This window comes from Ochotona curzoniae, unplaced genomic scaffold, assembly GCF_017591425.1.
Source record: "Ochotona curzoniae isolate NIBS_2020 unplaced genomic scaffold, NIBS_Ocur_1.0 patch218, whole genome shotgun sequence".
In the NCBI taxonomy this organism is placed as follows: Eukaryota; Metazoa; Chordata; class Mammalia; order Lagomorpha; family Ochotonidae; genus Ochotona; species Ochotona curzoniae.
In genome coordinates, this window is record NW_024466771.1 from 177,274 (window position 1) to 204,848 (window position 27,575).

A 27,575-nucleotide genomic window follows, 5' to 3' on the forward strand; every position below is an offset into this window, starting at 1 on the left:
TGGATGCTGTTAGGCCTGGGAAAAAAAGATAAGACCCATAACTTTCCCCAGCGGGTGGATGGGACAGTTCCAGCAACAAGAAATGCCAGCTCAGAGTGCTACATCCTGAGATCAGAGAGATGGGCGAGTTGGGGCACAGCTACGCTAGGCCATTTCTGGGAAGGGGTCGGTTACACGACAGGTCCCATGACAGAGGAGTCAGAGGGGAGTGAGAGCCCGGAAGAGGCTCTCCATTGCTGTCCCTTTGTGGACAGCATGGGGAGGAAGTGTTGAGAAGCCTAACACAGTGCTTCCAGGCCGGAAGTTCTGTAAGCTTCTATGCTCCGAGGCAGGGTCATGGAGAAGGAGGGAGGGCCTCCAGACACGCAGAGGGGCATGCCATTGCCAGCCCCCGCCTGGCACAAACCTCCATCCTTAGGTTGTCTGCTGAGTGCACAGGGCCATCAGGAGCTCCCCACAAAGTTCCATTGGTGGCAGCTGGCCTGACTCAAACCATTCCCTGCTTCCCTTCTGTGTTTCCACTTGATGTGCTTTAGGTCACTGGCACCATGCCTTTCATGCATGGAAAATACATGGTAGGGTGTGACTAAAGGTCATGGAAAATGGGAGACTCCAGGGTTCACAAAGAGTCCAAGGCCCTCTTCAAGCTAATCTATCCCCATGTGTCCCCAGAGGGTAGTTCTGGGTGCCACAAAAAAACAGGACCTCTCATCTTTGGGGTACAAACCAGCATACAGGCATGAACAACTTTTTTCTATCAGCAGGAGAAATTCCCAGGCAGGCTGAGAAGATGTGTCTCAAGTTTCAGCTTGATTCATTTCAAAACCACTGTGAAAATTGGGACATTTTCTTCGCACCCCACTGGGTTAGTCATGGAAATTTTGCCTTAATCACAGCCACTATGGCCACAGTCCTGAGGTATGCTCTGTGTGCCATTGAGAACAAGCGGACAGTGCCACCCTGTGTCTGCCCTCCCTGGTGGGCCACGGAGTGTAGAAGTGGCTTGCGGTCCACTCTGTGGATGCAGGCCAAGGATACCTGCATGCCCCTTTGCGGCAAGGAACCTCAGGCTCCGTGCTTCTTTTTCTTTGTGGCAGTTTGAACAAAAGTGTTCTCTACACGTGAAAACTACAGAAAAATGGCTGACATGCGCAGTGGGAGGGTCTCCTGTGAGGGATTCTGACTCAACTCTGCCCTGAGTGACAGCGACCAGACCAAGCCTCCAGCATGCATAGAACCTTGTAGCACAAACCTCAGCCAGGAAAGCAAGATGGGACAGCCAGGCTTCCCAGGCAGCCACGGCGGAGGATGGGGTCCTGAAAGTGTTGCCTCTGCCACTTGTGCACCCTCTGCACCTGAGTCCTGCTGGGAGGCACTTCTCTAAGCTGTACTCCTGGGATAAGAAGACTTTTTCCCCCTTGGGATTGTTGCGTGTTTGTTATTTTTGTGTCCCTTCGTGATAGCATGTTGAGCATGTCTTTTCCCCAGGGATGCGCTGGGCTTTAGACATGACAGAGTGAGCCCCTGCCTGCCTGGGATTCAAAGGAGATGAGTGAGACACCATGCAGCTGAGCCAACATGACACTGGACTGCCGTGGCCTCCGCCAGAGCCTCGCGCCTGGCAGCCCCAGCACTCGCAAGTGGACTCAAGTAACTGTCGTTGTGCCCAGAAGGCTGGAGTAAAGATGGAGTCCTCCCCGAGGCTGGCAGCCATTTCCTTAGTTGAACTTGGCCATCCCAATACCCCTATAGACCTCCTTAGTCTACCCCAAGGTGGGTGCAGATCTGAAGCTCTGTCACTGCTGTGCTTCCCCCTCCCCCATCTCCCAGCCCACTCTACACACAGGGCACTTCTCACTGTGACAGTGTTTGGCCAGCTCTCGGAGACCCACCGCTCCCGCCACTGACCTGTGTTGGCACTTGCCTGCTGATCACAGCAGCTGGTTACCTGGGGGGCCTTTTCTCCCCTCCGCTCTGCCAGGTCCTAAGGTATGACTCCCCTCCACCCCCACCAGAGCCACACTCCCAGACTTCACAGCTGCATTTGTATCTCTCGGGGAGACTGGCACCCACCCATGCCCAGGCTGCACCCCAGGCCAACCAGACCTATCCCTGGGCTGTGTTCGAGGATTAAGGTTTTGGCTTTGATTTTTAAATTGTTCAGGTGAGTCTGTTGCATGGCCAGAGTGAAAAGGGAGAGTTAATTAGGCCTTGATTGTTCTGGAATCACTGTACCCTGCTCAATTTTTCCTTCTAGAGTTTGTTTCCATTTCCTGGACAGAGCCAGATGGTATATGGGCCAGCTCGGTCCCTAGGAGCTCCCTGCCAAGGCCCTTGGCAATGGCCTGTGGGTTGGAACTCTTAATGGCTTCTCTCCCACCTCCTCCCCAGGCGGCCTGCTCGGCATCCACTCCTCGGTTCCCTGGCCTGGTCCCCAGCCTCTGGCTTCCTCTGCCCTGCATCGTGCCTTTGCCCCTCGCCCTCCAACAGGCCTGCCTGTCCTAGCCCTTGTTCCCTTCTTCTAGGGGAGTCGGGCCTATGTGTGGATGACCTGCCAGACCCGTGATGTACAGAGTGGACAAGGACAGCAAGAAGAAAATAGAAGGGGGAGAACAGTTTGGAAACGAGTAGGGCACTGATCACATAAATCATGGATTGCAGTACAATAGAGGATTGCATAATAACTAAGGTGTTGAAGGATTTTTAGAAGTGAAATTAACAGAATGCAGTTATTGGGTCTATTGATAGAGAAATGCCAGGAGGAGGATAGACTAAACACTGGTGATGGTTGTCCTCATGTGGTAAGATTGCAGTTGACTTTATTGTTACAAGTTCATGGGCTTTGCTTTTTAAAGATTAATTCATTTATTTGCACGAGTTGCAGACACACAGAGTATGATAGATCCGTCTGCTGCTGTATTGCCCCGGATGGCTAGAGCAGCCAGGGCTAGGCCAGCCTGAAGTCAGGACCTTCATCTAGGTCTCCCACTTGGGTGGCAAAGCACGTGAGTCATCCTCTGCTGCTTTCCCAGGTCATTAGCAGGAAGCTGGATTAGAAGTGGAGCAGGCACGACTGGAAGCACTGGCCATCTGGGATGCTGCCATCTCAGGCAGCAGCTTTACTCACTATACCACAAATGCCAGCCCTCATTTCATGGACTTAAAAGAAAAAGCATTGGACATGTAATTAGGGTTAATTTGGTGAGCGGGAAGGAGAGTGAAGTTAATGTCAGATGACAATATTTCATTCAGGCCAAATGTGTCTTAGGGAATTTCTACTTCCTACACCTTGGAGTTGGTAGAACAGAATCCTGGGGTAGAGTTGGCACATGAGAAGGGTGGGAGATGGGGGAACTTTCAGGAATATTCAAGTTTCCAAAAGAAGGCCCCTGCGAAGGGCCAGCACATTGAGCTGGCTCTGGAGAAGGACCTGCCAGCACAGAGTGTCTTCTTGGCTCTCGCTCGGTGCCCTGCCGAGCTGCCTGGAGGCACTGGATGCTGTCTTCCCATTGGCTCGCAGCACCACGGAGATATTTCTCTGTGCTGTCTCTGCAGTTGGTTAGCCTTTGATTACACTCACTTTGCCCTGATATGAGGAGCTAATTGAGTAATTATTCACTCACCAAGTGCTAGAATGTCACACAGTACCATTCCAGGTGTTAATTTAATGGCTTCTCCTGACCAGTGATTTGTGCTTAGTTTTGCATTTTCTGCTAAAAGAAATAGTTTGCCCCTAATGCCTGTCTGTTCAGAGGAGAGAGCTTTCACATAGCCAGCCCACTCAGCCATCAGCGAAGGAGTTCTCCCCCAAATAGAGGGAGGAAACCACACATCATTTCAGTATTAACCTCTCTGTCTGGAGCCAGCATGTCTGCAATTACGGCAGTTAAGATGTTTTCATCGGCAAATAATGGGTATCTGATTAAAACTGGCTGAAATAGGAAAGGTTTGTTCATTTCATGTGGCACACTGCCTAAACGGTGTGATGGCTTCGGGTTTGGGTAAGTGCCTCATCACAGTTGCCAGGTACCCATGTTCTTTCAAGTCTTTCTGCCCTGCTGTTCTCAAGGTCTCCAGAACATCGGCCAAGCCGCCCCGTCGTGATCACAAGGTGGCTGCCACAGCCCCTAGCACCCTATCCTTGCACAGTGACACCCCAAGCAGGAAGCAAGTGAGAATGACATGAGGCACCTTCCCCTCTCCCTAGCCAGAGATCTCTAGCCAGAGATGAAATCTTTCCCAGAGGCTCTTGGTAGACTCCCTTGGATTTTCAGTGACTTCAATTGGGTTCCACAGCTACCTGTAGACTAGTCATGGGCAAATGTAGCTCAGGCCAGGGACTGGCACTTTCTCCTGAAACAAGCGGGGGGCTTTGTTAGAAGGAAGAACAGGGAATGGCTGGGGAAAGCAGTGCCTGCCATGGTGCTCAAGTCACCTCTACTTGTGAGGAGTAAATGTCTTTGACCAAGTCATGATGAGGGTCAGCTGCTTTGGCTAGCCATTCCCTTCAGCATCTCTCTCTCTCACACAAATACACACACTTGGTTTGTACATCCTCAGAACTCCGTAGAACCAGAGATCCCCTTATCCTGATCATTCATTGAAGAAGGTGGCAAAGCCAGTGCAAAGGCCTGCCTCTGGACATGTGGCATATGCTGTGACAAAGTGCCCGGATGCATCCATATTGTTCGTTTTTGGCTGTGCTTACTGGTGTCACTGAGTATCCAGTAACCGTGGAGGAAATGACTGAGTGGACTGGTAACTGAATAAGGTCTCCACAGAGTGGTGCCTCTGAAGGCAGCGGGTCAGCCCTGTGAGTCACCAGCAGAAGTGCAGGCTTTGGCTCCTCCTTGGGAGAGTTGGCCAGAGTTTTGGCACAGCCAGAGGAGGAGCCTGCCCTCCCTCCCGCCTTGTGTCTGGGAATCCACGAGCAGCGCTCGCTTGCCCCAGGCCCTTGTACCTTGTGATTGCTTCCTTCTGTGTGGGGACTGCAAGAACATTTATCTCCTGACATGCACTTGGATTTGTGGAAGAAAGAAGCTTCTGCCTTTAATCCCCTTTGTTGCTTTTTTTTCCATTTTTAAATTTTATTTTTTACAATCTTTACATGGTTAATTAGGGCAAAAAGGTTCAAGGGCTACAGGAAAGTGGGTAAGACTATCATTTCCACATATTTTCCCTATGTTTGGGGTAAAGGGGGGGTAAAGGGAGAAGCCCCACCCAGACTCCCACCCACCCCAGGTCCCTGATGTGGGCATGCTCCGAGGGTCTTGCTCAAGTGGTTTTGATAATTCAACAGTTCTGAATTGCTGCCAATCTTGCCATTCCAAGCACGATGAAGTTGCTGCAGAATCCACTGATTGACATAGTCCATCTTAGAGTCTCAGTTTGCCCAGTTTTTCACTGCCAATATATGGCTGGGGTAGTTGTTGATTTGTTCTCTCCTCTTTCTTTTCATGGTTAGGGATCTGAGTTTGTCAGTTCGATTGGGGGGGATCCCCAAAGAAACTTTGTCTAGACCAGGTTCTTGTGTGTACTTGCAAGTACAGGGCCCGGCACAGTCCATTGCCCCAATCAGCTGGTGGTTGCGATTGCTGGGTTGGTTCTGTTTCCAGCCCTGCCTTCCACTTAAACCAATGGGTATTTAGTCCAGCTTGATCCTACCCACTTCATACTCAGTCCTCACGCAAGCCAGTGGGAGCTGCAGCCTAGTCAGAGTGACCCACAATAACCCCCACCAGGCCTGCCCCCTATCCTGGTTCCTGTGCTTGCCATTATGTGCAGCAGACTAGTCCAGTCTGTCCCACATCCCATTGAGCTCTCATACATGTCAGTGGGTATTGAGGCCTAGTTCACCCTTTGTTGCTTTTTAAAGATTGATGGATATAGCTTGAGAAGGGCAAAAGGAAAGACATGTTTCCCTTCCATGCCAACTCCTTAAACAGAGCAGGAAACGATCATTTCATTCTGTTCAAATACATGTATCGACTGACCTCAGAATGTCGACAGCCTTTGCGCACAATCGGACATAAGCCACGTGCAAAGAACTTTTTCTTGCTGTGCTGTTTTTCACCCTTTAAAGTCTGTTTTGCTTTTGTTTTAGACCTAGAAGGTTTTGACTCCGTGGTGTCATCTACTGAGAAACTCAGCCACCCAACCACGAGCAGACCAAAAGCTACAGGGAGGCGGCCTCCATCCCAGTCGCTCACATCTGTAAGTGTCTCTGCATAGCATCTCCCCTCTTCTCTGCAGGTGACAGCAGAAAAGAAGAGTAAGGACTTTAGCTACGGATGCTTCTTCAAGTAGGTGGCCTGGAGAACACCCAGCAGAGAGGGAGACCACGCAGCACATGGTCAACTGCTAGTGATTTGAGAACCTTCTTGAATCCAGCAGGATTTATTTCTGTTTGTTCTGTGTGTTTCTGCCACCCAGGTAGCAACCGCTGCCCAGTCCCACCTTCTTCTACTCCCCATCCAGAATGATTCTTGCTTGAACCTGAAATGAAACCGGTGAGGGGGAAAAAAAGCAAGTTTCATGATGGGCACGGGAAAGCTAGGCTGATGGGTCTCTAAGCAAAACAACCTCGGCTGAACAAAAACAAAGACCTACCTCTGTACACCTAAGCACTGGCTGAATCTTCATCCCCTACTGCTCTGTTGTGATACCCCACCCTGCAGAACCCCACATGTAGGAGAGCCCATTCAGAGCTCTTGGCATTGGCCATGGTTTCGGGGTTGGATCTTTTTGGATTCCTTCTGTTGCAAAGCCATTTCCAATTGACGGTCCCAGATTTGCAGAACAAAACATGTTGACCTGCATTGCTGCTGCCAAGGCGAAGAACTGTTGACCTGTTGCTCTGCATCAATTACTATAAAAACACTTTTAGATACAGAAAATGAGTTCTTCAACAAATGAGCCCATACATAGTATGCATTATTTTTCAAATTGCTTCCAGTCATTGCCAGTTCTACAACATGGCCTACTAGTCTGACCCTGGACTCTGGGAGCTTATTTAGCCAGCATACCATTTTGAAGCATTTATGTTCCCAGTTCTTCATTATGATCAACACTCAAGTAAACACCACTGTAGAAAAATCTCAGTACTTCTCCAACATGATTCACTTAGGTAAAAAGTTTCTGAAAGTAGATCTAACAGCAATTGATGGCTTTGCTTTGGCCACATGTTGTAAACTACTTCTGCCTCTGCAAAAGTTAAGTGTGCTTTCATGAGTATGTGTGTGTGTGTGTGTGTGCGCGTGTGTGCACACACACACATATCATGCATGAGAAAGAATCCGTTTGTCTATGAGGGTACTTCACAAAGTTCATGGACAAATGCAATTAAAAGATAAGTTTGTTTTGGTGCAAAAAGATTTGAAATCCATATATACACAGGGTCTCCAAAAGATGGTAGAAAGTGTGCATTATGAAAAACTGGGCATAGATGTCCAAATATTTTTGCACTAAAATCAGTCTTACTTCATTTTCCATGACCTTTTTGAGGTATCTGTCTTTGTCTCTGCGTATCACAGTGCCTTGTCTTTCCCCTGGGGCTTTATAACTCCCACCCAGACTCACCAAGGAGTTCATCTTCCTAGGTTTCCCAGGACGCTCTCTGTTTTCCTCACTGATTCCACCTAGGTTGTCATCATGTGCAAGGAAGAGATTAGAATTCCTCTGGAATCTCCTTTTTTATAGCGACTGGATCTGGACATCTGGTTAGCATTCCACTGTGTGTCCCATTTGTGTGAAATAAAGCCAGGTTGTGTGAAATCAGCACCACTTTGAGAGAAAGACCTTAAAAATTGACTTAATTTACTCTTACATGGAGTTCTGTGCCAATGCCATCTTCTTTCCTTCCCTCATACCTGTCCATATCCCACCCCAACATGTCTCACATACATGCAACCTATTGAATCGCTTCTTATCTCTCTGTTTCAGTTTTCAGTCTGACTTTCCATGTTATCTCTATAAATCCTTCATTTGTCTTCCTTGCAAGTTCTTCCTTTGTAGGTCCAGAATTAAATACAAAGAGATGCAAATTACACCCTCCACTCCATCTTTGATTCATTCATCCCCTGTCTGGGAGTTTTTCTGTATTTTGGGGCCCTGATAAGGACATCCCATCCTCACCCTGCTTGTAGACTACATTCATCCAGCCAATACATGAGGTCTTCAAAGTGTTCATGGGAAATGCATACCATGAAAAAACTGTAAGCTTCACAGAAAAGTTTTTTGCATCAACATGAATTTCTTTCCATTTTGTTTTCCATGAACTTTCCGAAGTCCCCTCATGTTCCTAAGTATCTGTCTACCCTGGGCTCAGACAGGGCCAGATCTCAAGGACACAGCTGGCAAAAATAAGCTCACTCTTCTTATCGATCACTGCCCACAGGAAGCTTACGGTGCAGTGACTAGAAGCTTGGCATTTGGGAAACTGGTTGTATTGTAGATATCAGACAACAGGATCCATTGGTACTCAGAAGAAGTGTGTGATTCCTATACTCTTTCCCCCCTCATTCCTGTCCTTCCCCATTTGGATGTGAACAGTGAATTCCTACTTACTCTGTTTCCAGTTAGCATCTTGGGTTTTTCATAACGAGCTTGGATTAGTGGATGTGGACATACTCCTGAAAGGGCACCGTGGGAGAGATGATGGAGGAACTGTATTAGCCACGATCCCGCAACTGGTGACCTCTCACCCGCGTTGAGGCTCTTTGTGTCTGTAATAGAACTGGAAGAGCAAGTTTTGATTGGCAGTTGTTGAGGGAGAAACTGACTTTGAATACAATCTCAAAGTGATGAAAGGATCCAGGCATACGTGTTAGTTAGGCAGTTAAGCCCAGATTAATGAGAAAGCTTGGGAGGGTGTTGGAGGACTGTTATTCTAGGTAATTGGATTTTCAGATGAAAGGAAAATTAACAAATAACACCTCTTAAGTTGGAAAATTTGCTTTAAAATTCTCTGCTATGTAATAGGCTTCTGTCTTAGTAGGTAAATAGAAATAAATAATACTGTGGCCCTAATTTTTCTATAATGATACCACTTTGTGATTATAAATAGACCTCTTTTTCTACCACAGGGATAGAAGGCATAGAGATGAGGATCAATGGGAACTCACCCCAAGATATCTCTGGCACATTCTTCATTTTGAAAGATCGCCTGCTATAGGAAGTCTTTGTTTCATTGGCATTGTCTAAACCAGGGAGCTTCTATCTAACCCAATGATCATTTATGTCCAAATGAATTCTAGCACGTTAGTCCCCAGCCAGCCAGCTTGGTGACCATCACCATAATCTGTTTCATGAAGAAGGGGTAGTCATCTTGTCTCTCCGTGTTTCCCCCAAAGATGCCCCATGCTATAAGCATACATCAGCATCTACAGAGCCAAAATGAGCATTGCCTGTCAACAGTCATGAGGGCAGAGACTGAGCAGCAGATACCAAAGTAGATGAGAGGCTGTTGTGGCAGCAGACTGCAGATACACTGGTCACTGGGGCACAGGTCTGAGCGCCTCTAGTCCTGATAACGCTTGCAACAGATACAGTGATTTCCCGGAACGACCAAGGAAAAGAATGAGGAGGGGGAAGAAGAGAGGCAGCTCCCATGGAGCTGTGTGTTTTTCCCCATGCACTGTCATTAGCCCCATGACAACAGGGAACATGTGTGGCCCATCACCCCACAGCCTGCAGCAGTAAGCCAGTGCTGGCCATGTGGTAGAGGGAGCAGGCAGCAAAGGGTGGCTGCGTGCAGGGTGGAGCAGGAGGCTTGGCATCAGTAGGCAGAAGCCTGGTGCAGGGAGCCTTGCCTCTCACCCTGGGCCTGCTGCTGAGCAGCTGCATGACGTGGGTGAACAGCCACTCGTGCTCCTGTTGCCTCGCCTCACGGGGTGGCGAGAAGACCACAGAAGAAGCACTCAGTGCTCTTAAAGGCGTACAGCACCATCAACCATCCACTGAGGTGTAATTCTGACAAAGCATCATTTTCTTTTGGCTTTATCCAGTCTTCCCTTTCAAGCCCTGATATCTTCGACTCCCCAAGTCCCGAAGAAGAGAAAGAGGAACACATTTCCCTTGCACACAGAGGAGTGGACGCGTCAAAGAAAACTGCAAAGACTGTTACCATATCCCAAGTGAGTGACCGGCCAGGGCAAGGGGGTCCCTGCCCTTGCCTGCATGCTCTGACCGTGGGGAGACAACACACGAGGAGGTGTAGGCAGCACGTTTCTGTCATGCTTTAGTGCCAGTGGTGGCCGTAGACATCCCGATCCCCGAGGCCGCTCGGAGTCCCTGGCTGTTCCCTTATCAAGTTTTTCTCTTGCTGATTGCATGTGTGTGGGAGTCCCCACACACATGCACAGGTGCTCCCCCTGGGCAACAACCAGCCTCCAAGTGGCTGAGGGAGAAGGCATTAAATGCTGTGCCCTCTGTCCCTTGGACAAAAACTGGTGTGGATTCCTCTTCTAGGATTAATTTGTAATTTAAAAATACTTTACTTTCCCCACATGCCAGGGGATGCTATAGATATTTTAAGGTACTGATTTCTGAAAAACAAGACATTATTAAACCATCATCATGTATCTTTCAACAACTACCCTGGACACATTCTATTCTTTCTATGCTTGTGAACCAAGGGTGTTTTTTTTGTTTGTTTGTTTTTAAGTTTATTTACTTGGAAAGCAGAGCTAAGGAGAGTGAGAGAGGAATAGACAGAGAAAGAAAGAGATCTTTCTTCGGCTGAAGCTGGGCCCATCTGAACCAAGAGCTTCTTCTGAGTCTCCCGTGTGGAATGGAACTGAAGCAGCCAGGACTCGAACCAGTGCCCACATGGGATGCCGGTGCTGCAGGCAGAGGCTCTGCCTGATATACTACAGCACCAGGCCCGAAACCAAGATTTTTAAATCCTATTTTCTCATCTTGAGAAAACTCATTCAGGTGCAGTTTTTGCTCATAACGTTGGCAGCTTGCTTCCTTCGACATACACAGAAACCTGTAGTTACTTGAGGCAGGAATTAGCCCAAAGAAATCAAGGGTTGCTTCCCATAGACTTACAAATCTACATGTATAGATTTTCTTTAAAGCCTGACAAAATAAGCAAAACATTGTGCTATAAAACAGATGCATTGTAGTTATCCACAAAACATAAGCATTCTTCACTTATTAAAAAAAAAAAAAGAATTTCATTTGCACAGCAGCCTGTGACCAAGGTACACTGCAGGTTCCTTCTGGGTGACTCCACAGTGACATCTACTGGTAGACAGTGGCTTTTTTTCATGTTTCTGGTTTGCACAGTTCCGTCCCATTAGCCTACCACAGTCCTCCCGAGTTGTCGTGTTGTGTTCCTCACTGCTTTTAGGAATTACACTTGAACTAATTTGGTCAGGGACTGTGGTCTCTCTGCAAGGGCTCAGAAAGTACTTGTTGGCGGAAGTGGGCTGGGAGATTGAGTCGCACAGGAAATGCCAAGAGAAGCATTGATTCCAGAAATGTCTGGAAGCCAGTCAGTGTAAGGGCATTGGTGGGTTGCAGGAGGTCCAAAAGGATGCAGGCTGGAAAGCGGGAGGATGCGTGAGCCCAGTAGTAGTTCATATGCCAAGGAAAGCAACGGGGAGTGGGGAGCGTGGATCCGCATCTCTGGCAGCTGGGCACGAGGGGCCCTGCTGGTAGTGGTAAGAGGACAGGCTCCGAACTCAGTGGCTGCTCAGCTCAGACTCGGGGAGTGATGGCCACCTCTGGAAGCCCCACTCTCCTGTTCCACAAAATGCTCAAGCCAGCCAGTCCCTACTGAACTGGTCTCGCCAACATCCGGCTTGCAATCCAAGCTCCCTGAACGTCAGTCCCTCTTGCCGCTGACTGGAGTTCCTGCTGACAAGAGCACACATGCTGGCAGGTGGCTCTGCCTGGCAGGAGAAAGCATTTTTCCTCAATGGCAACTTGGCAGAGAAGAGGCGAGCAGAGAACCTGGGAGGGATGGCCCATCTGCTCCTGCCTTGTGCTGCCCGCTCTCCAGCACAGCCTGGATCCAGACTCTACCTCCCCATGGTGCCAGCCAAGCCCTTCATTGGCTTCTGCCCTTGGGTGGCCAGCTGGGCACCTGCTGCTGGAGGGAGTCCATGGCTGCATTGCCACACTTGCTCAGCAGCCTCAGCTTCAGCCTTGTCCCTCACCCCCTCGCCTCCTGACATCCTATTCTGCCTACATTGCCTCCCTCCTTACCTGCCTACCAACTTGCCTCCCCCTGCTGGTGTGTCCTTCCCAAGCCTGGCAGGTACCCCCGTTTTCCCCCCAGCCCAGCCTCACCCCATCAGGCCTCCTCTACCTGCCTCCTCCAGATGGCAGCCATCACTGAAAGCAAGCACTATCCTTCTTTGATCCTCTCTGCCCTTGGGACTTCCGCAAGAACTCTTTCCACTGGTTCCCTTCCATCGTCTATGACAAATGCATCCTCAACTTACAGGCTGTGCCATGCCGCTCTGGTTTGGAAAACTGATCTGCCACAGTCAGGGTTCCATCTTCCATGTGCCAACAAATTCCCATCCCACCCCCAGTTTTCTTCTCAGTACTATTAGCTCTCTTATCCAACCGTATTTGTCTTTCTGGAACCTTCTGCAGGGGACTTGGATAATTCATGCCTCTCTGCTGGTCTTACCTCAGTCTTTTCTGTCACTCTTTTCCTGTCACCAAATGCTCCTGCTCTCTGCTCTCCTCCCTCCAACTTTGGACTTGCCCAGGCTCCACCCTTGGGACCTCTTTTCCTTCCATCTTATCCACCCTGTGGCTGCTACTTCCTCTGACCCAACTCAGTCTTTGCAATGCTGGTCCTGCCCATGAAGCACATCCCCTCTGCCACTCTTTGGGCTCTAAAATTCAAGGTATCTAGAACTGACATCATGATGCTCCTGCACATGCTCACTCTGGCCACATGGACCACCAGTTCATCTGCTTCCACACTGGCCCTGCAACTGGACTGCTTCCTCCACCCCACATAGCCTGTCTGGAACCATACACATCCCTCTGGTCCTGAGGTATCTGCTCCACCAGGACAGGGACCCTCCTCTGCTGTGCCCACTTCCCACCCCAGCACCAAAAGCAAGCCACACACACCCTTTGTTGGATGTGCCTGCCTCTGCCGCTTCTCTGAGAGCTGTGTTCCGTTAACCATCTTGGCCACTGTCTGGGTCCAACCCTCCCCATTTCAACCTTCTGTTGTTTGAGACTCTCCAGGGAGCTTTCTGTCAAGCCAGACCTGCCAACCCTCAGGTCCTTCTGTGGCCAGAGTGACTGTGTACGTGGCGTGTAGTCTGTCTCAGCCTTCCACCTCCCCAGCTGGCCTCTCCTTCCCTACCCCACTGCTGTCACCTCTGACCCTGCAGGCCTACTGAATGCTGGCTGTGGGGCTCCAGGCACTTGCTGAGGCTAGCGCCTCCTGCAGCCCTTTTTCCCAGCCTCCAGTGTGGGACTGTCAACTCCTGCTTTCCACGGCCTGCCCTACTGCACAGTGGGCCCTTCCAATGTACTTCCGGGGCTCTCCCTGCATCCCTCTGCCTTGGCCAGTCTTCCTGTCCTCTGCGGTGTGCTGGCTTGTCTGTCTGTCTGTAGCCTCACTGGGCTCCAAGCTCCCTGAGGGCCAGGACAGTGTCTTGCTCACTTCAAGCAGGTGGCCATCTCTAGGTGCTTCTGCAGCCAGTTAGAAACTGTCCCAAAGGAAGGTCACATTTAAAACTTGAAGAAGGAGGCACCAAGTGGGTCCCTGATGAGCTATGGATGAAGGAGTGAGCAAGTGGAGTGTGTACGGTGAGGGGGAACAGGGCTGCTAGGGCAGGGTGTGGCTAACTAGGACAGGGAGGCCCAGCTCAGCCCCTGGCCCTGAGTCCTCCCTGCCTTCCATCATCACAGGTGTCTGACAACAAAGCATCCCTGCCACCCAAGCCAGGGACCATGGCAGCAGGTGGTGGAGGGCCAGTCCCTCTGTCCTCAGCGGCAGCACCCTCTGCTCTGTCGTCCTCTTTGGGTACGGCTGGACACAGAGCCAACTCCCCATCGCTGTTTGGCATGGAAGGAAAACCAAAGATGGAGCCTGCGGCCAGCAGCCAGGCGGCCGTGGAGGAGCTGAGGACCCAGGTCCGCGAGTTGAGGAGCATCATCGAAACCATGAAGGACCAGCAGAAGTGAGTGAGCTGCCCTCTCCCCTGCTGGCCTCCCGACTCCAGCTGCTGGAGACAGCAGTGGTGGTGGTGTGTGAAGGCCAGGGGTGGGGTTGGGGGGAGCGTGGCAGGGCATGGGTGCTTCATCTACACATGAATTTTGCTTTGTTACCATGGGCCACAGGACATGCATCAGTGAGTCAGTTGCGAGGACTGACCCTCTCGGTGGGCTGCCGGGATGGTACTTGAGGTCTCCTGCCCCCAACTCCTTCAGCTGTCCCTTGCCATCGGATTCTGCAACACACATGCTTACGTACCCAAAGGTGCTGCCCCTGGCCACATGGGACCTGACTGGACAGTGGCCCCACAGCCCCAGGAGATCTCAGATCACTGGTGCTCAGCCAGCTCAATGGAGCCATTGTTGAATGTGACAGGCCCATGTCCAGGGCTTTGGCAAATCCTCTTGGAGATATCTGGACCCTGGCCACACGTGCAGGCTGGCCTGAGTACAGAGGCAGCTGGGCTTGGGGCTTGCTTTACACTGTGCTTCTCCCCACACCCCCATCAGTAGTTGGTTGGGGTTGTCCTGCCCCAGCTGACACCTGCTTGAATCAACACCTTATGATCAACCCTCATCTGAGATCTGCCTTCCCTTCCTCCACCTGGTCTCTGTGCCTAGAGTCAGCGCCCACCCTACCAGTGTCCTCCCATCACTATGTCACTTTCCTCTCAGGCTTCAAGTCCATAACAACTCTACTTCCTCCCCTCCCCCCCCCAAATGTGCTGATTCTCACTTCCCTGGGTGTGTCCCGGGGTTTTCCCATCATGCTTCCTTCTCGTACATCACACCCATTCTTACTGGCTATTTGGACAGCCTTCTGCTGTGGCCTCTCCCTACCTGGACCACTCGAGGCTTCATCTGCTATAGTCGTACCATTGGCTTGAGATCTCACCTCCCGCTTCTTTATTAAGCCTTAAGTAATCCCACTGAGATGTAGCTGTATAGTGTGTGCTAGAATAAACAAAACCATGAACTACACTGGCTAATGGCAGTGGTTGGCAGCAGTGCTGGGACAGTGTCCCAAGTGTAGGCAGAATCCTGCTACTCATCTAAAGGGAGCAAGTGCAGTATTGCTTCAATCTCATTTAGTATGCAGCTTCCACCATTTTGGGTTTTTTTTTTTAGTGTTTTTAAAATTTGTTTTATTTTGATGATATTTGCATAGTTAAGAAGGATGCATGCCCATGTGGACCACGGATTAGGGTGGGGAGGAATGAGGAATGGGAAAAGTGGATGAGACAACTGTTTCCTATCTCTTTTTTGCTTCCTGTCCCTGGGGGAATTTGCGAAGAGAAGGGGAAAGGGCCACTCCCAGCAGCCCAGCTGCATCAGTACCCGTGGATGGGGGATGGCCATTCGGTGTCTTCCCTGGGTCCCTAATGTGCAGCATTTTCCAAGGGTACTGCTTAAATGGTTTTGATAGTTCTGAGATGTTGTTGATTTCATTGTTCAAGGTTGAGGGAACCCTTCCAAGGTCCATTGGCTAATATGTTCCAACTTAGAGTATCCACTTGCTCAGACACTTGCTGACAAAGCTTGCCTGGGAGAGCTGTCCAATTTGTTTTGCCCTCCATGGTACTAGACATCCTCTGCAGGCCTCAGTGAACTGGTTGTCCTGTCCCCCATGTGCATCTAGGCATGCTGTCCACTGCACAGGCTTCAACAACTGAGGAGACCAAGTTCTGACATGTGCACTCCACAGTCAGACCACAGATCCTGTGATTTTCCCTGTGGTTGGAGTTCTGAGTCCAGTGGTCCGTTTGGGTCCCCAAAGAAACTTCTTCTGAGGCAACCCCAGACCTGATTCTTATATGTGCCAGCCAGTGTGGGGTCCGATTCAGTCTGTCATGCACATCAACCTACACGTACACTGGTAGTTATAGTCGCCTAGACAGTTCTATCTCCAATTCCATCTCATATGCAAAACAATGTATGATGCAGCCCAGCCCAACCCTGTCCACCACACACTTGGCCCTCACCCACACCAGCAGGAGCTGCATCCCAGTCAGAGCAACCCCCAGAAACCCCTACCAGATACACCTCCAGTCCTGGTTGCTGTGCATGCCAGTGTGTACATCAAACGTCCCGCATCCCATTCGTCTCTTGTACAGATAGTGGGTGTTGGAGCCTAGCTCAGCCTCACCAACGTCATTATCCAACCCACACTCATGTTCGTGGGTACCACTGCCTGTCTAACCAAGCCCACCCCAGCCATAGTTCTCATGCTCACCAGTGGGAGCTGCGACATCAGAAGCGTGCCTACAGTTTCCCTACTAGGCCCACTCCTAGCCCCACGTGTTGTACTTTCCAGATGGTTCTGTGGTCCAGCCTGATAGGAATTGCCTCCAATCAACAATGCAGCAAAACCTTACCAGCCTGTACTTACTGTGGCTCATGCATGCACCAGTGGATATGGTCACTTAGCCCAGCCTGGCTCTCTCCTCAAATCAGCTCACATGCAGGCCAGTGGGTTTTATTTATAGCTCTGGCCAGCCTGGTCTTCCCCCAGTCCCAGCCCTCATACTCACCAGCAGGATCAGTAGCTCAGCAGAAGAGTCCTTGCAGCCTCCCTCCAAGGCTTGCCCCCTTCCCCAGTCTTTTATATGCTGGTGAGTGCTACAGCTTAGCCCAGACTGGACTGTCCCCAGTTCTGGCCTTAATGTGAACTGGCTGGTGTTGCAGCCCAACCCAGCCTGTCCTGCACCCCATCCTGGCTCTCACATCTGCCAGTGGGTGTTATGAACTGGCCTAGTCTGTTTCACCCCCAGACTTGATCCACATGTATGCTAGCAGGTACTGTAATCTGGCCTCATCTGGACTGCTTCCAGTCTTTTTTTTTTTTTTTAAGATTTATTTTATTTTTATTGGAAAGGTGGATATACAGAGAGGAGGAGAGACAGAGAGGAAGATCTTCCGTCTGATGATTCACTCCCCAGGCGGCCGCAACGGCTGGAGCTGAGCCAATCCGAAGCCAGGAGCCTCTTCCAGGTCTCCCACACAGGTGCAGGGTCCCAAAGCTTTGGGCCGTCCTCGACTGCCTTCCCGGGCCACAGGCAGGGAGCTGGAAGGGAAGTGGGGCTGCCGGGATTAGAACCGGTGCCATATGGGATCCCGGGCGTGCAAGGCGAGGACCTTAACCACTGCGCCATTGCGCTGGGCCTTGCTTCCAGTCTTGATTCTTGCACTCACCTGCAGGGACTGTGTCCTGAAAGAGGAGTTCTCAGGTCACCTCCCAGTGGCAGATCTCTTGCACACCAGTGGGTTCTTGGCCTAACCTGACTTGGCCCACCTCCTGTCCTGGCAGGTACACTGGCTTTGCCTGACCTGTCCATACCTATTCCAGCTCTTACCTTTGGGTGCTTTAGGCCAGCTGCCTGGCCCACTCCTAGACCCAACTCTCATGTGATTTAGTGGGTACAGATACATAGCCCAACCCTTTCCACACCCACCCTGACTCCTGCGAGCAGTAGCAGGAGTCTTGGAGTCTTGCCTAGTCTGGTATACACCAGACCTAGTCCACTCCCATGCCAAGGGATGCTGCAGCCATGTCCAGTCCTGTTCACCATCCCCATTCCAGCTCTCGCACTCACTAGTGGGAACTGCAGCCCAGCTGAGGCATCCCCTTAGCTCCCTGACCAAACCCACTCCTAGCCACAGATCTTGCACATACTGGTATTTGCTCTACCCAACCTGGCATAACCTATCACCCAGCTTGGCCTTTGCATTGGATATTACAGCCTGGCTTAACCTGGCCTGTCCCTAGTCCCAACTCTTACTGATGGGTGCTGCAGCCTAACCCTGCCCAGCCTGCCCCCATCTCTAGTTTTCATGCAAACCAGTAGGTGTGATAGCCTAGCCTAGCCCAGCATGGCCCGCACCCCATCCTGACTCCTATGTATGCTGGTATGCTATGGTTTAGCCTTGCCCTGCCTAGTCTGCCCCCTATAGAGCCAACCCACACACCTGCCAACAAGTGAAGCAGCCCTGCCCAGCCTGACCAACACCCAGCTGACTCAGGTGCTCACCAGCGGGAGCAACAGCCCACCAGGGGAGTTCCCAAATTCCCCCACCAGGCCCACTCCCAGACCCAGATCTCATGTGCTGTTGGATGTTGCAGTCCAGCCTATCCCACACCCAATTCTTGGGTGCACCTGTGGGTGCTACAGCCTGGACTAGTCCAGCCTGTTTCCAACCCCAGTACCCATGAGTGTTGGTGAGTTCCATGGTCATGCCTTAGCCCATCATCACTCCCAGCCCTCAAGCAAACAGGCTGACATGGCAGTCCCACGGGGTGATCCCACATATCCTCCACAGAATCTGCCCCCAGACCTGATTCTCTTGCATGCTGGGTAATGTCATGGCCTAGCCTGACATTTTCCACCCCTGCCCCAACACTCGCTGGTGCATACTGTGGTTGAGCCCTGCCATGCAGGCCTCCCATCCATGGCTTTCGTGTGTGCCAGTAGATGGTAGTTGATACCAACAAGCCAAGTCTAGGTCTCCCATGTGGGCAGGTGTTTTACCTTGGCCCTGAAAGGTCCTCCAGTTTCCCTCCTCCAAACCACTTGGTCTCAGCCCCCTCATTTACCTGCAAGTGCAGTAGCCTGGTTGGTGGAAGTCCCCCAGAAGTCACTCCTCACCTGTCACATTCTCCCTCAGCACTCCTCCCTCCCACACATCCTCAGACCTGCTTCTCTGAGCAATCCACAGCCCCCCATGTACATGAGAGCACCGATCCGCAAGCCCAGTCCTCCAGCAGTGTGCCAGCCTGGGGCCGTGCCCATCTGCCTGAGGCCTTAGGCCCCTTCTGCTGGTATGCCAGTGTCTGCTTGCCACATATTTTTGAAAAAAAAATGGAGTAGGTAACTATGTTGGCACACTGGTATAGCTAACACAAATTTGGCATTACCCAGGCCTAGAATGCCCTCCAGTTATTAGCTGCTTTTTTCCCAACAGTGACAAACTTGCCTAGGTACAGTGCAACCTAGGCCATCACCTACAGCTGGGGTCCACTGTGTTTTAAAAACATTTTCAAGGCCAATTTGTAAAAATGGGAAGGTGAAACAGCAATTGATCCCTTAGAATGGAGAGCAGCTTTGCCCAGTGTTTGGATTGCTTGTGCTGTCCTACTGAGTGCTGGTTTGGGAAGATGCCGAGTTCCATTCTGCTTCATTATTGAATGCTGGAAGAGGTGTTAGGCTGTGGATCCTGGCTCCTGGCTGTGCTCTCCCAGACGTAACCAGCACAGGGTTAGTTCAGTTAGCACGCCTCCAGCTTTTCAAGTCTCATTTGTAGGGTTTTGTGGGAATTGACTATGTATACCAATAATCGTTTATTCATTTGAAATTCTGCTGAGGGGTAGTGGTTTGGCACAGTGAGGAAGATGCCCCTGGGGTGCAGTAACCCTGCATCACTGGTTCAAGTGCCTGGCTTTGATGCCTTGTTCTGCCTCTGGTCGCAGCTTCCCACCAGCATGCACCCTGAGAGGCAGCACGTGATGGCTGAAGTGTTTGGGACCCTGCCCCCCATGGGGGACATATGGATTCCGTTCCTGGCTCCTGGCTTCGGTCTGCCGCAGAGCCAGGAATAACAGGCAGTTGGGGAGTGAACTAGTAAAACAAGATAGATATTCTCTCTCCTTTCTTTTTTCTCTCTCGAATAAAAAATTTTTAAGTTGGAGTTATACAGAGAGAAAGATCATTCACCTGCTGTTTCTCTTCCCAAATGGCCACAGTGGCCTGGGATGGGCCTGGCTGAACCAGGAGCTTCTCTGGGTACAGGGGCCTAAGCACTTGGGCCATCTTCTGCTGCTTTCCCAAGAGCATTAACAGGGAAACTGGGTTGAAAGTGGAGTCTCTGGGTCTCAAACCAGTGCCCATATGGGATGCTAGCCTCGGACATGGGGGCTTAACCCACTTTACCACAATGCTGGCCCCATAAATAAAGATTTTAAGTATTCTGTTGAAAATAAAGGCATTACATATGGCAAGATAAAAATGTCTGCAGTAGGCCCGGCATAGTAGCCTAGTGGTTAAGGTACCTTACGTGCTCTGGGATCCCATATGGGCTCCAGTTTGTATCCCAGCTGCTCCACTTCCCACCCAGCTTCCTGCCTGTGCCCTGGGAAAGCAGTCGAGGATGGCCCAAAGCTCTGCATCCGCATGAGAGTCCTGGAAGAAGCTCCTGGCTCCTGAAGGTCAGCTCAGCTCCAATCATAGCCGCCACTTGGGGAGTGAACCAACAGACAGACGATCTTCCTCTCTGCCTTTCCTTCTCTTTGCATATCTGCAGAGAGATAAAAATAAATAAATATAAAATAAATAAATATGAGCACACACATGTGTGTGTGTGTAGCTGTAGTAGACAATTCTAAGTAGCTATACCGAGCAGCAACTTACTTAGTAATACACGAATAGAGGGAAGATGGCAGACTGCTGACCTGGATGGCTGGGATCTCAGCAGGAGGGCTCACTGTTCTGTATCTGTTTGCCCCGTGTTCTCCTTTATGGAGAAGTTTGGATAAAAGAATTTTCTTTCTTTAAGAGTTATTTATTTTAATTGCAAAGTCAGATATAGAGAGGAGGAGGGACAGAGAGGAAGATCTTCTATCTGATGATTCACCCCGAGTGACCGCAACTACTGGAGCTGAGCTGATCCAAAGCCAGGAGCCTGGAGTTTCCTCCAGGTCTCCCACTCGGGTGCAGGATCCCAGGGTTTTGGGCCATCCTCGACTGCTTTCCCAGGCCACAAGCAGGGAGCTGGATGGGAAGTGGAGCTGCCGAGATTAGAATCGGTGCCCATATGGGATCCTGGCGTGTTCAAGGCAAGGACTTTAGCCATTAGGCTACAGTGTTGGACCAACCCCCCAAAATTTCAAAGGCCTTTTCCAGACCTACCGTTTGATTGCTTTACATGGTGGTATCAGTGAGGGTAGGGTGTATGGGTGCCCCCCCATGGCAAACTTTTCTGTCTGAAATAAATATGAACAATTAACGGTGCAAACAAGACACAATGTTTTGTCCACACTATTTGGTGGGGGGGAGGTGGTAAAAGGGCCATTGGGTTATGTGGTGATAATGAGTATTCTTTAAACCCTCTGGGTGTTTGTTGAATTTCATTCTTGCTTGTTTTTTAGACGGGAGATTAAGCAGTTACTGTCGGAGCTGGATGAAGAGAAGAAGATCCGGCTGCGGTTGGAGGTGGGTCCCTCAGGTCCTGCTGCCCCAGGCCTGGATACACCTGAGGGCCAGGGCTGGGTTCTGGTTTTTGGAGGTTCAAGGCCTCGGCTTCTTGCTCAGAAGTGTTTGTACAATCCTTCCCCACCCCCAGGAGGTTTTAAGGAAGGGAGCTGACCAGTGCTCATCTGGTAAACTTCTCCTCTGCAGTTTCTCTGAAACATCTTCCCTGAGGCCTTATTAGGCGGAGTGCCCCGAGGATGTGCTGCTGAGGGCCCCAAACCCACCATGTGCGCTCTGGGGCTGCAGGCGCCACAACTGCTCGCCCCAGCACTGGCTTCTGGTGTGATCATCCCCCACCCCCGGGTGGCCAGGGCATCTGTGCTCTGGCCCCCTACAGCCACTGGGACCCCACTTTGCCATGGCCAGATTTGGCTTTCAGCTTGCATCCATTAGGTGGCCTTGCTGCCCAATGGAAGGATGGGTAATTGTCTGCCGTCACTGGAGGGAGGACGATGGGTACCCCTCGGATGGCCTGCACTGCCTTCCACAAGTTCCAAATGGTCCAGCTTGTCAGAGCTGCTCATTCCACCCCGTGGCTACGAAACCACAATCATTGTCACATTTGACAGACTTTCCTTTCTGGTAGCCCAAGAATTAAGACACGTGCTGTTTCCTCGTGCGTTGTGGCAGTATGCCTGTTGTTGAGGTTCGTGTCATTTCTGCGTAGTAAGGCCTTCTTCACTCACACCGTTGCACCCATTTCACAAGTAAAATTGGCAGGTTGATGGCTGTCCCTCAACTTGAGGTTGATTATCTTTCACACTTCTGTGGTGCCAGCCAGGCTGTTAAGATTTTGTCCGATTCTTTCTGTTTTTTTCCCTCTATAGATGGAAGTGAATGACATAAAGAAAGCTCTTCAATCAAAATGAATACTTGATCAATGAGATGTCGCATTATTCATCCTGAGTCAAAGACTCAAATTTTCTGCCCCAGCCAAAATAATCTTGTGCCAAAAGATTCAAGGTTTGCCTCAACATGCCCCTGTTTCAAAGATTAGCACAAAACTCTTGATAGCACAGCACAAATCCCACCCAAGAGGAGAATCTTGCCCGTGGTGTAGTCCTGACTCGCGTTAGGTGCGACTTCAGCAGGACACATTGTGCTAACGGCTTTTCTACTTGGAGATCTCACGTGAAACGAAAACTCAGGCAGTTTAGTCCATAGTGGTACTATTTTGATGATATTTTCCATTAATAAAATGTAATTTCAGATGATTCGTTTACAAGCTTTATAATTTTATGATTTTTTTAAAAATTGTGTTTTGTCACAGATCCCCTTAGCGTGTGTGGCACACACAGTCAGGAGCGAGCAGCCCTTTCCCGGGCTTTGGGGGCGAGCTGCCCCGCTTCGTGTGCCCTTTAGCATTCTATCACATATGCAATTGTAGACCTAAGCTGTCCCTGCCCCCGCCAGCCAACCTCACCGCCCCAAGAGAAATGTGAGCTTCTATATGAACAGAGAGAGAAAAATCTGGTATTTGCAATGATCTGTGCCTTCTTTCTACCACCCCTCTTGATTGGAGCTTTTGTGATGCAGCTACCATGATTTTAAAAATAAACTCAAACAACAAAAGTCAGTAAATAGAAATGGCCACTCTCCGGACTCCGCTAGAGGCTACTGTCTTCAAGCTTCACTCACCCTTGCCACAGGTCGGAAGAAGAGACAGCCCTGAGGCTGGGCTGCTCCTTGGAGCCGGCCACAACTTGCCCAGTCCCTCCCACTTTTAAGTCGTTCATGAAACTAGAAATGTCATCCCTGCTTGATTTCTCATCAGCCAAGTTCAACCCTTGCTTCCTGTCCTTTGCACCTTTTGTGTGAACAGAATATGCATTATTAAAGCAAAAATAAATAAAAGCAAAATGCAAATGAGAACTGGGGGTGGGGGGGAAGTTGTATTATTTCCTGCACTTGTGTGTGTGTGTGTGTGTGTGTGTGTGTGTGTGTGTGTGTGTGTTTAAACTGTCCCCACAGAATGTCATCTGTCTTGCTTGCTCATAACCCCTTGCTCAGGCCAAGAGAATGGGGGTGGGGCTTGCTTCCAGCCTAGCCAGCAGCACTCTTGCATTTATGGCCTTGCTGGATCCTCTCCCCAGGAAGCCCACATTTACTCCTCTGCATTGTCTTGGCGCGCAGCAGCAGACTGTAGCCCCATTTCTCTGGCATGCTGAGATCAGAGAGTGGACTGTGAGTATGGACAGACGCCCGCGTCCTCGTGCCTGGGCCTGGACTATGGGAAGGGGTGTACACAGAAAACAGCCGCACATCTTCCATTCCTGTATCCGCATGCCTTGTCTTTAAAACAGCCTTGGTCTCAGGGAGCCAAGGTCATGGCTCCAAGGCCTGGGGCAGCAGTCCCTACCCCTTGACTGTTGTGTTTCCAGGTTAACCTTGAAGCCTTCAGAGATAGCACCTAATAGCAAAATGAGGACAGCATGCAGCAGTATTTAAAATTTTTATTCACTCACCATGAGAATCCCCAGTGAAATTTTTTCTAAAGATTTATTTATTTGTTTATTTTACTGGAAAGTGAGATTTACAGAGAAAAGGAGATACAGAAAGATTCACTCCCCAAGTGTCTGAAATGACCGAGCTGAACTGATCCAAACTCAGGAGCCAGAGGTTTCTTTTGGGTCTCCCGCACTGGTGCAGGGTCCCAAGGCTTTGGGCCATACTGTACTGTCCTCCCAGGCCACAAGCAGTGAGCTGGATGGGAAGTGGAGTAGCTGGGACATGAACCAATGCCTATATAGGATTGTGGCACATGCAAGGTGTGGAGTCAGTGAGTAGGCTATAGCATGGGGCCCAGTGATATGGTTTTATATAACACATATACAAAGTTGGCTTCTTAATTTAATTAAGTTGTGACACCCTCGAGGGGCACTGGCACATGTGGAAGGTACAGAGCTGATGTCTTCCCCTCATAGAGGCCATCAGCATCTTTGCTAGGAGAGGGAGAAGCAGTTTTAGAAGGAGCATTGGGCCCATCCCCCCACATTATTGACCCTTGAGCTAACCAGCAGGACGAGTACAGCATGGCACTGGATGAATTGGTGCTCAGCGGCTGCCATCTTCACTGTACAAGATGGACCCATTGGGGACACAGAAAAGCTTGGAAAGATCACTTTTGGGAAAAAAAAATAGGTTTGTATTAAGCACAAACTCAACCAGGCATCGATGGAGATCACTTTTTAGCCTCATTTTCTTTTAAGATTTATCTGTTTCTATTGAAAAGGTAGCCAGGAGCCTCTTCCAGGTTTCCCACGCAGGGTCCCAAGGTTTTGGGCCATCTTCAACTGCTTTCCCAGGCCACAAGCAGGGAGCTTGATGGGGAAATGGAGCAATCAGGACATGAACCTGTACCCATATCCTGGTGCTGGCAGGGAAAAACCTGCCTGTTGAGCCATTATGGTTGCACCCTCTGCCTTTATATATATATATATTCTTAATTACACTCTAGAAATAGTGGTGATGCCTACATGAGAGTGTGAATGTATTTCATGCCTTGGAAATGTACACTTTAAAATGGTCCAAAAGCTCCTCACTTGCAAGCAGCCCAACTCCAGCCCTGGCCACTATTTGGATAATGACCCAGCAGGTGGAAAATCTGTCTCCCAGTCTCTCCTTTCTTTCTCTGCCTTTTTGTTTAAGATCCATTTTTATTGGAAACACAGAGTTATATGGGGAGAAAAATCTTCCATCTGCTGATTCACTTCCAAAATGGTGGTGAGGGCTGGAGCTGAGCCCATCTTTAGCCAGGAGCTTCATCTAGGTTTCCCACGTGGGAGCAGGGACTCCAGCAGCATAAGCAGGGAAGTAGAGTATCTGGGAGGCACACCAGTGCCCATTTGGGACCCTGGAGGCCCATCTGTGGCCCTGGTAACCATCTGGGGAGTGAGCCCACGCGTGGAAAAGTTCTCTGTAATGCTACCTTTTTCTCTTTTCTTTCTTCCTTTCAATTTGATTTGTTTTTATTGGAACAACATCTCCTACATGGGTGCAGGATTCCGAGACTTCTGTTTAAAAATGTTTTTTATAAAGGCCTTAAGTATACATTTTTAGTGGGAAAACATTTAATTATCATTATGTGAATAATTGTGTAAAGTCACCTTTATTCATCTGCCAGGCAGGACGCCCAAGTCCATAATTGCTTCTCCCCTAAGGAGAGAGCTGTCTAGTGCCAGCTGTGTGTCTTTGGTCACTGGTTGGGAGATTTTATTTCTCTTCATGTTCTACTCCTTGATAGAAGACTGCAAGGTGTACTCTGCTCAGAATTGTCATGGTCCAAATTAAAATAGTGCCAAGGTCCCCCTGCAAAGGCCTCTATATTATAATCTGAGGTCACCATAGTCCCATTTTGAACTTAGATTAGATTTTAGTCCTTTTCTTATTTTAGCTCAAATTAATGTCAAGGTGTTTGGGCACCAAGAGGGCTTGAGAGAAAGCTTTTTCCTTCTGGATTTGTACAAATGAGAAACAGAACAAGGTCCTGTGTGGGGGGTCACTGTGTTCAGCATGCTGACTGAAGGGAATGCTGAGTTTGTGGGCCCACGGCCTGGGGAAGTAGATGCTGCTCTCCAGATGAGCCACAGTGGGGGAGGGGGGGCCCAAGGCAGAGCCAGATCCTTGGCACTGGAATCCCTCGGCACTGGCTTGGCACAGCCAAGGGAGGCCAGAGCCCTGTCCTGTCATTCCAAGCTTCCTCCCTAGGCTCATCCTTGATGCTTCCTGTGTCTGGGCGACGAGATCCCTGAAGCCCAGAAGAATCCTGGAAGGAGAGGCTGGGCCCCCAGAAGGGACTTGATTGTATGCATTTTCACACCATCCCAAATTGAAGTGGCCGCTGGGGCATCCCTTCCTGCTGAAGACAGTGTGTGCTCAAGGTTGTGAACTTGGAACTCACTGTAAAGGGACTACTTCTCTTGTTGGAGTGATAAGCGATAACTTATTTCAGCCAAACAGTAAAATGAAATGGTCTGGTAAGCTGTAGCTGAAATTTCCTGAGGAAAGAAAAAAATACTGAACAAAAGAGCTAGATTCCAGCAGACTAGCTTCCTGGGGCTATTCTCTTAAGATGGCAACAGTTTAATGAACTTACCCAGATATACCAATGTCATGGAAGTCTTAAATGTTCCCCCAAACTGCCATGCCAATTCTTCTTTATGCAATTTTAAAGGTTTATTTTATTAGAGTTACACAGAGAAGAAAAGATGGGGTATGGGGAGTCTTCCATCTGCTGGTTCACTCCCCAAATGGCCACAACAGCCAGAGCTGAGCTGATCCACAGCCAGGAGCCAGGAGCCAGGAGCCTCTTTCAGGTCTCCCACACAGGCACAGGGCCCCAAGGCTTTGGGCCATCCTTCACTGCTTTTCCAGCCACAGGCAGGGAGCTGGATGGGAAGTGGAGCAGGTGGTACACAAATCAACACCCACATGGGATGCTGGCGCGGCAGATGGAGGATAAGGCCCTTATATCACAAAGTCTTATACAATGTGACAGGTGCCTGAGAAAATCAAGGTTGGTTGGCATGCTTTGAACCCTTTTTAGGGCAGAAAGCTCCTGAAAATGTGAAAAAAAATCATAGTTTTTATTAGAATATTTTTAATGGTTTCTGCACCAAGTTTCAAATGTGCCAAGCTGATAAAACCATTCTGAAAGCAAAAAGAAATGTGAAGCAAGGAATAACATTTCTCAGATGGTTCCCCCAAGAAAAAGAAGTGTTTAAAAAGAAATGATGTGGATTATTTTTGAACCTTTGAATTGTTAAGTTCAATGTAAGAGAATGATTTGGCTGGGACTGAAAGCTAGGGACCAACCACATGCATGAAACGTCCACCATTCCCTGCCTTGGTCCCAGGAAGTCCTAACAAAATTTTTGTTCTCAAGTGGGGCAGCCTGCCTGGAGGAAGTAATGATGATGGTGACAAATTCCATGGCCGTGTAAACACACCCCCACACCAGATAGGTCTGTTCAGAAGTGTCTTGCCAATGAATCTTCATCTTCTTGAAAGGTTTAGGGGCTATGAGTGATAATTCTAGGATCAAATATAGAACCCAATCCCCTTGAGTGTTTTTAAATAGGTTATGTTTACTGATTATGAAGCTGATTATGCCCAAAATAAAGCATTAAAGAG

The 27,575-nt window shown here is 49.7% G+C and overlaps 1 protein-coding gene across 9 annotated transcripts in view; it reads left to right on the plus strand.

The window, feature by feature from the left end:
- The window catches only part of LOC121166752 (SH3 domain-containing kinase-binding protein 1-like), a 187,424-nt gene extending 164,767 nt beyond the window's left edge, over positions 1-22,657 (plus strand). For 6 of the 9 annotated variants that reach the window (XM_040996024.1, XM_040996025.1, XM_040996027.1 and 3 more), the window contains 5 exons: positions 6,104-6,213; positions 10,005-10,133; positions 13,897-14,168; positions 21,341-21,404; positions 22,271-22,657. In XM_040996024.1, the coding sequence (XP_040851958.1) occupies positions 6,104-6,213; positions 10,005-10,133; positions 13,897-14,168; positions 21,341-21,404; positions 22,271-22,312 (617 nt within the window). In that variant the 3' untranslated portion in view covers positions 22,313-22,657. The remainder of the gene's footprint in view (positions 1-6,103; positions 6,214-10,004; positions 10,134-13,896; positions 14,169-21,340; positions 21,405-22,270) is intronic. The other 3 variants (XM_040996026.1, XM_040996028.1, XM_040996032.1) reach the window with 1 other exon arrangement.
- The last annotated feature ends 4,918 nt before the right edge of the window (positions 22,658-27,575 follow it).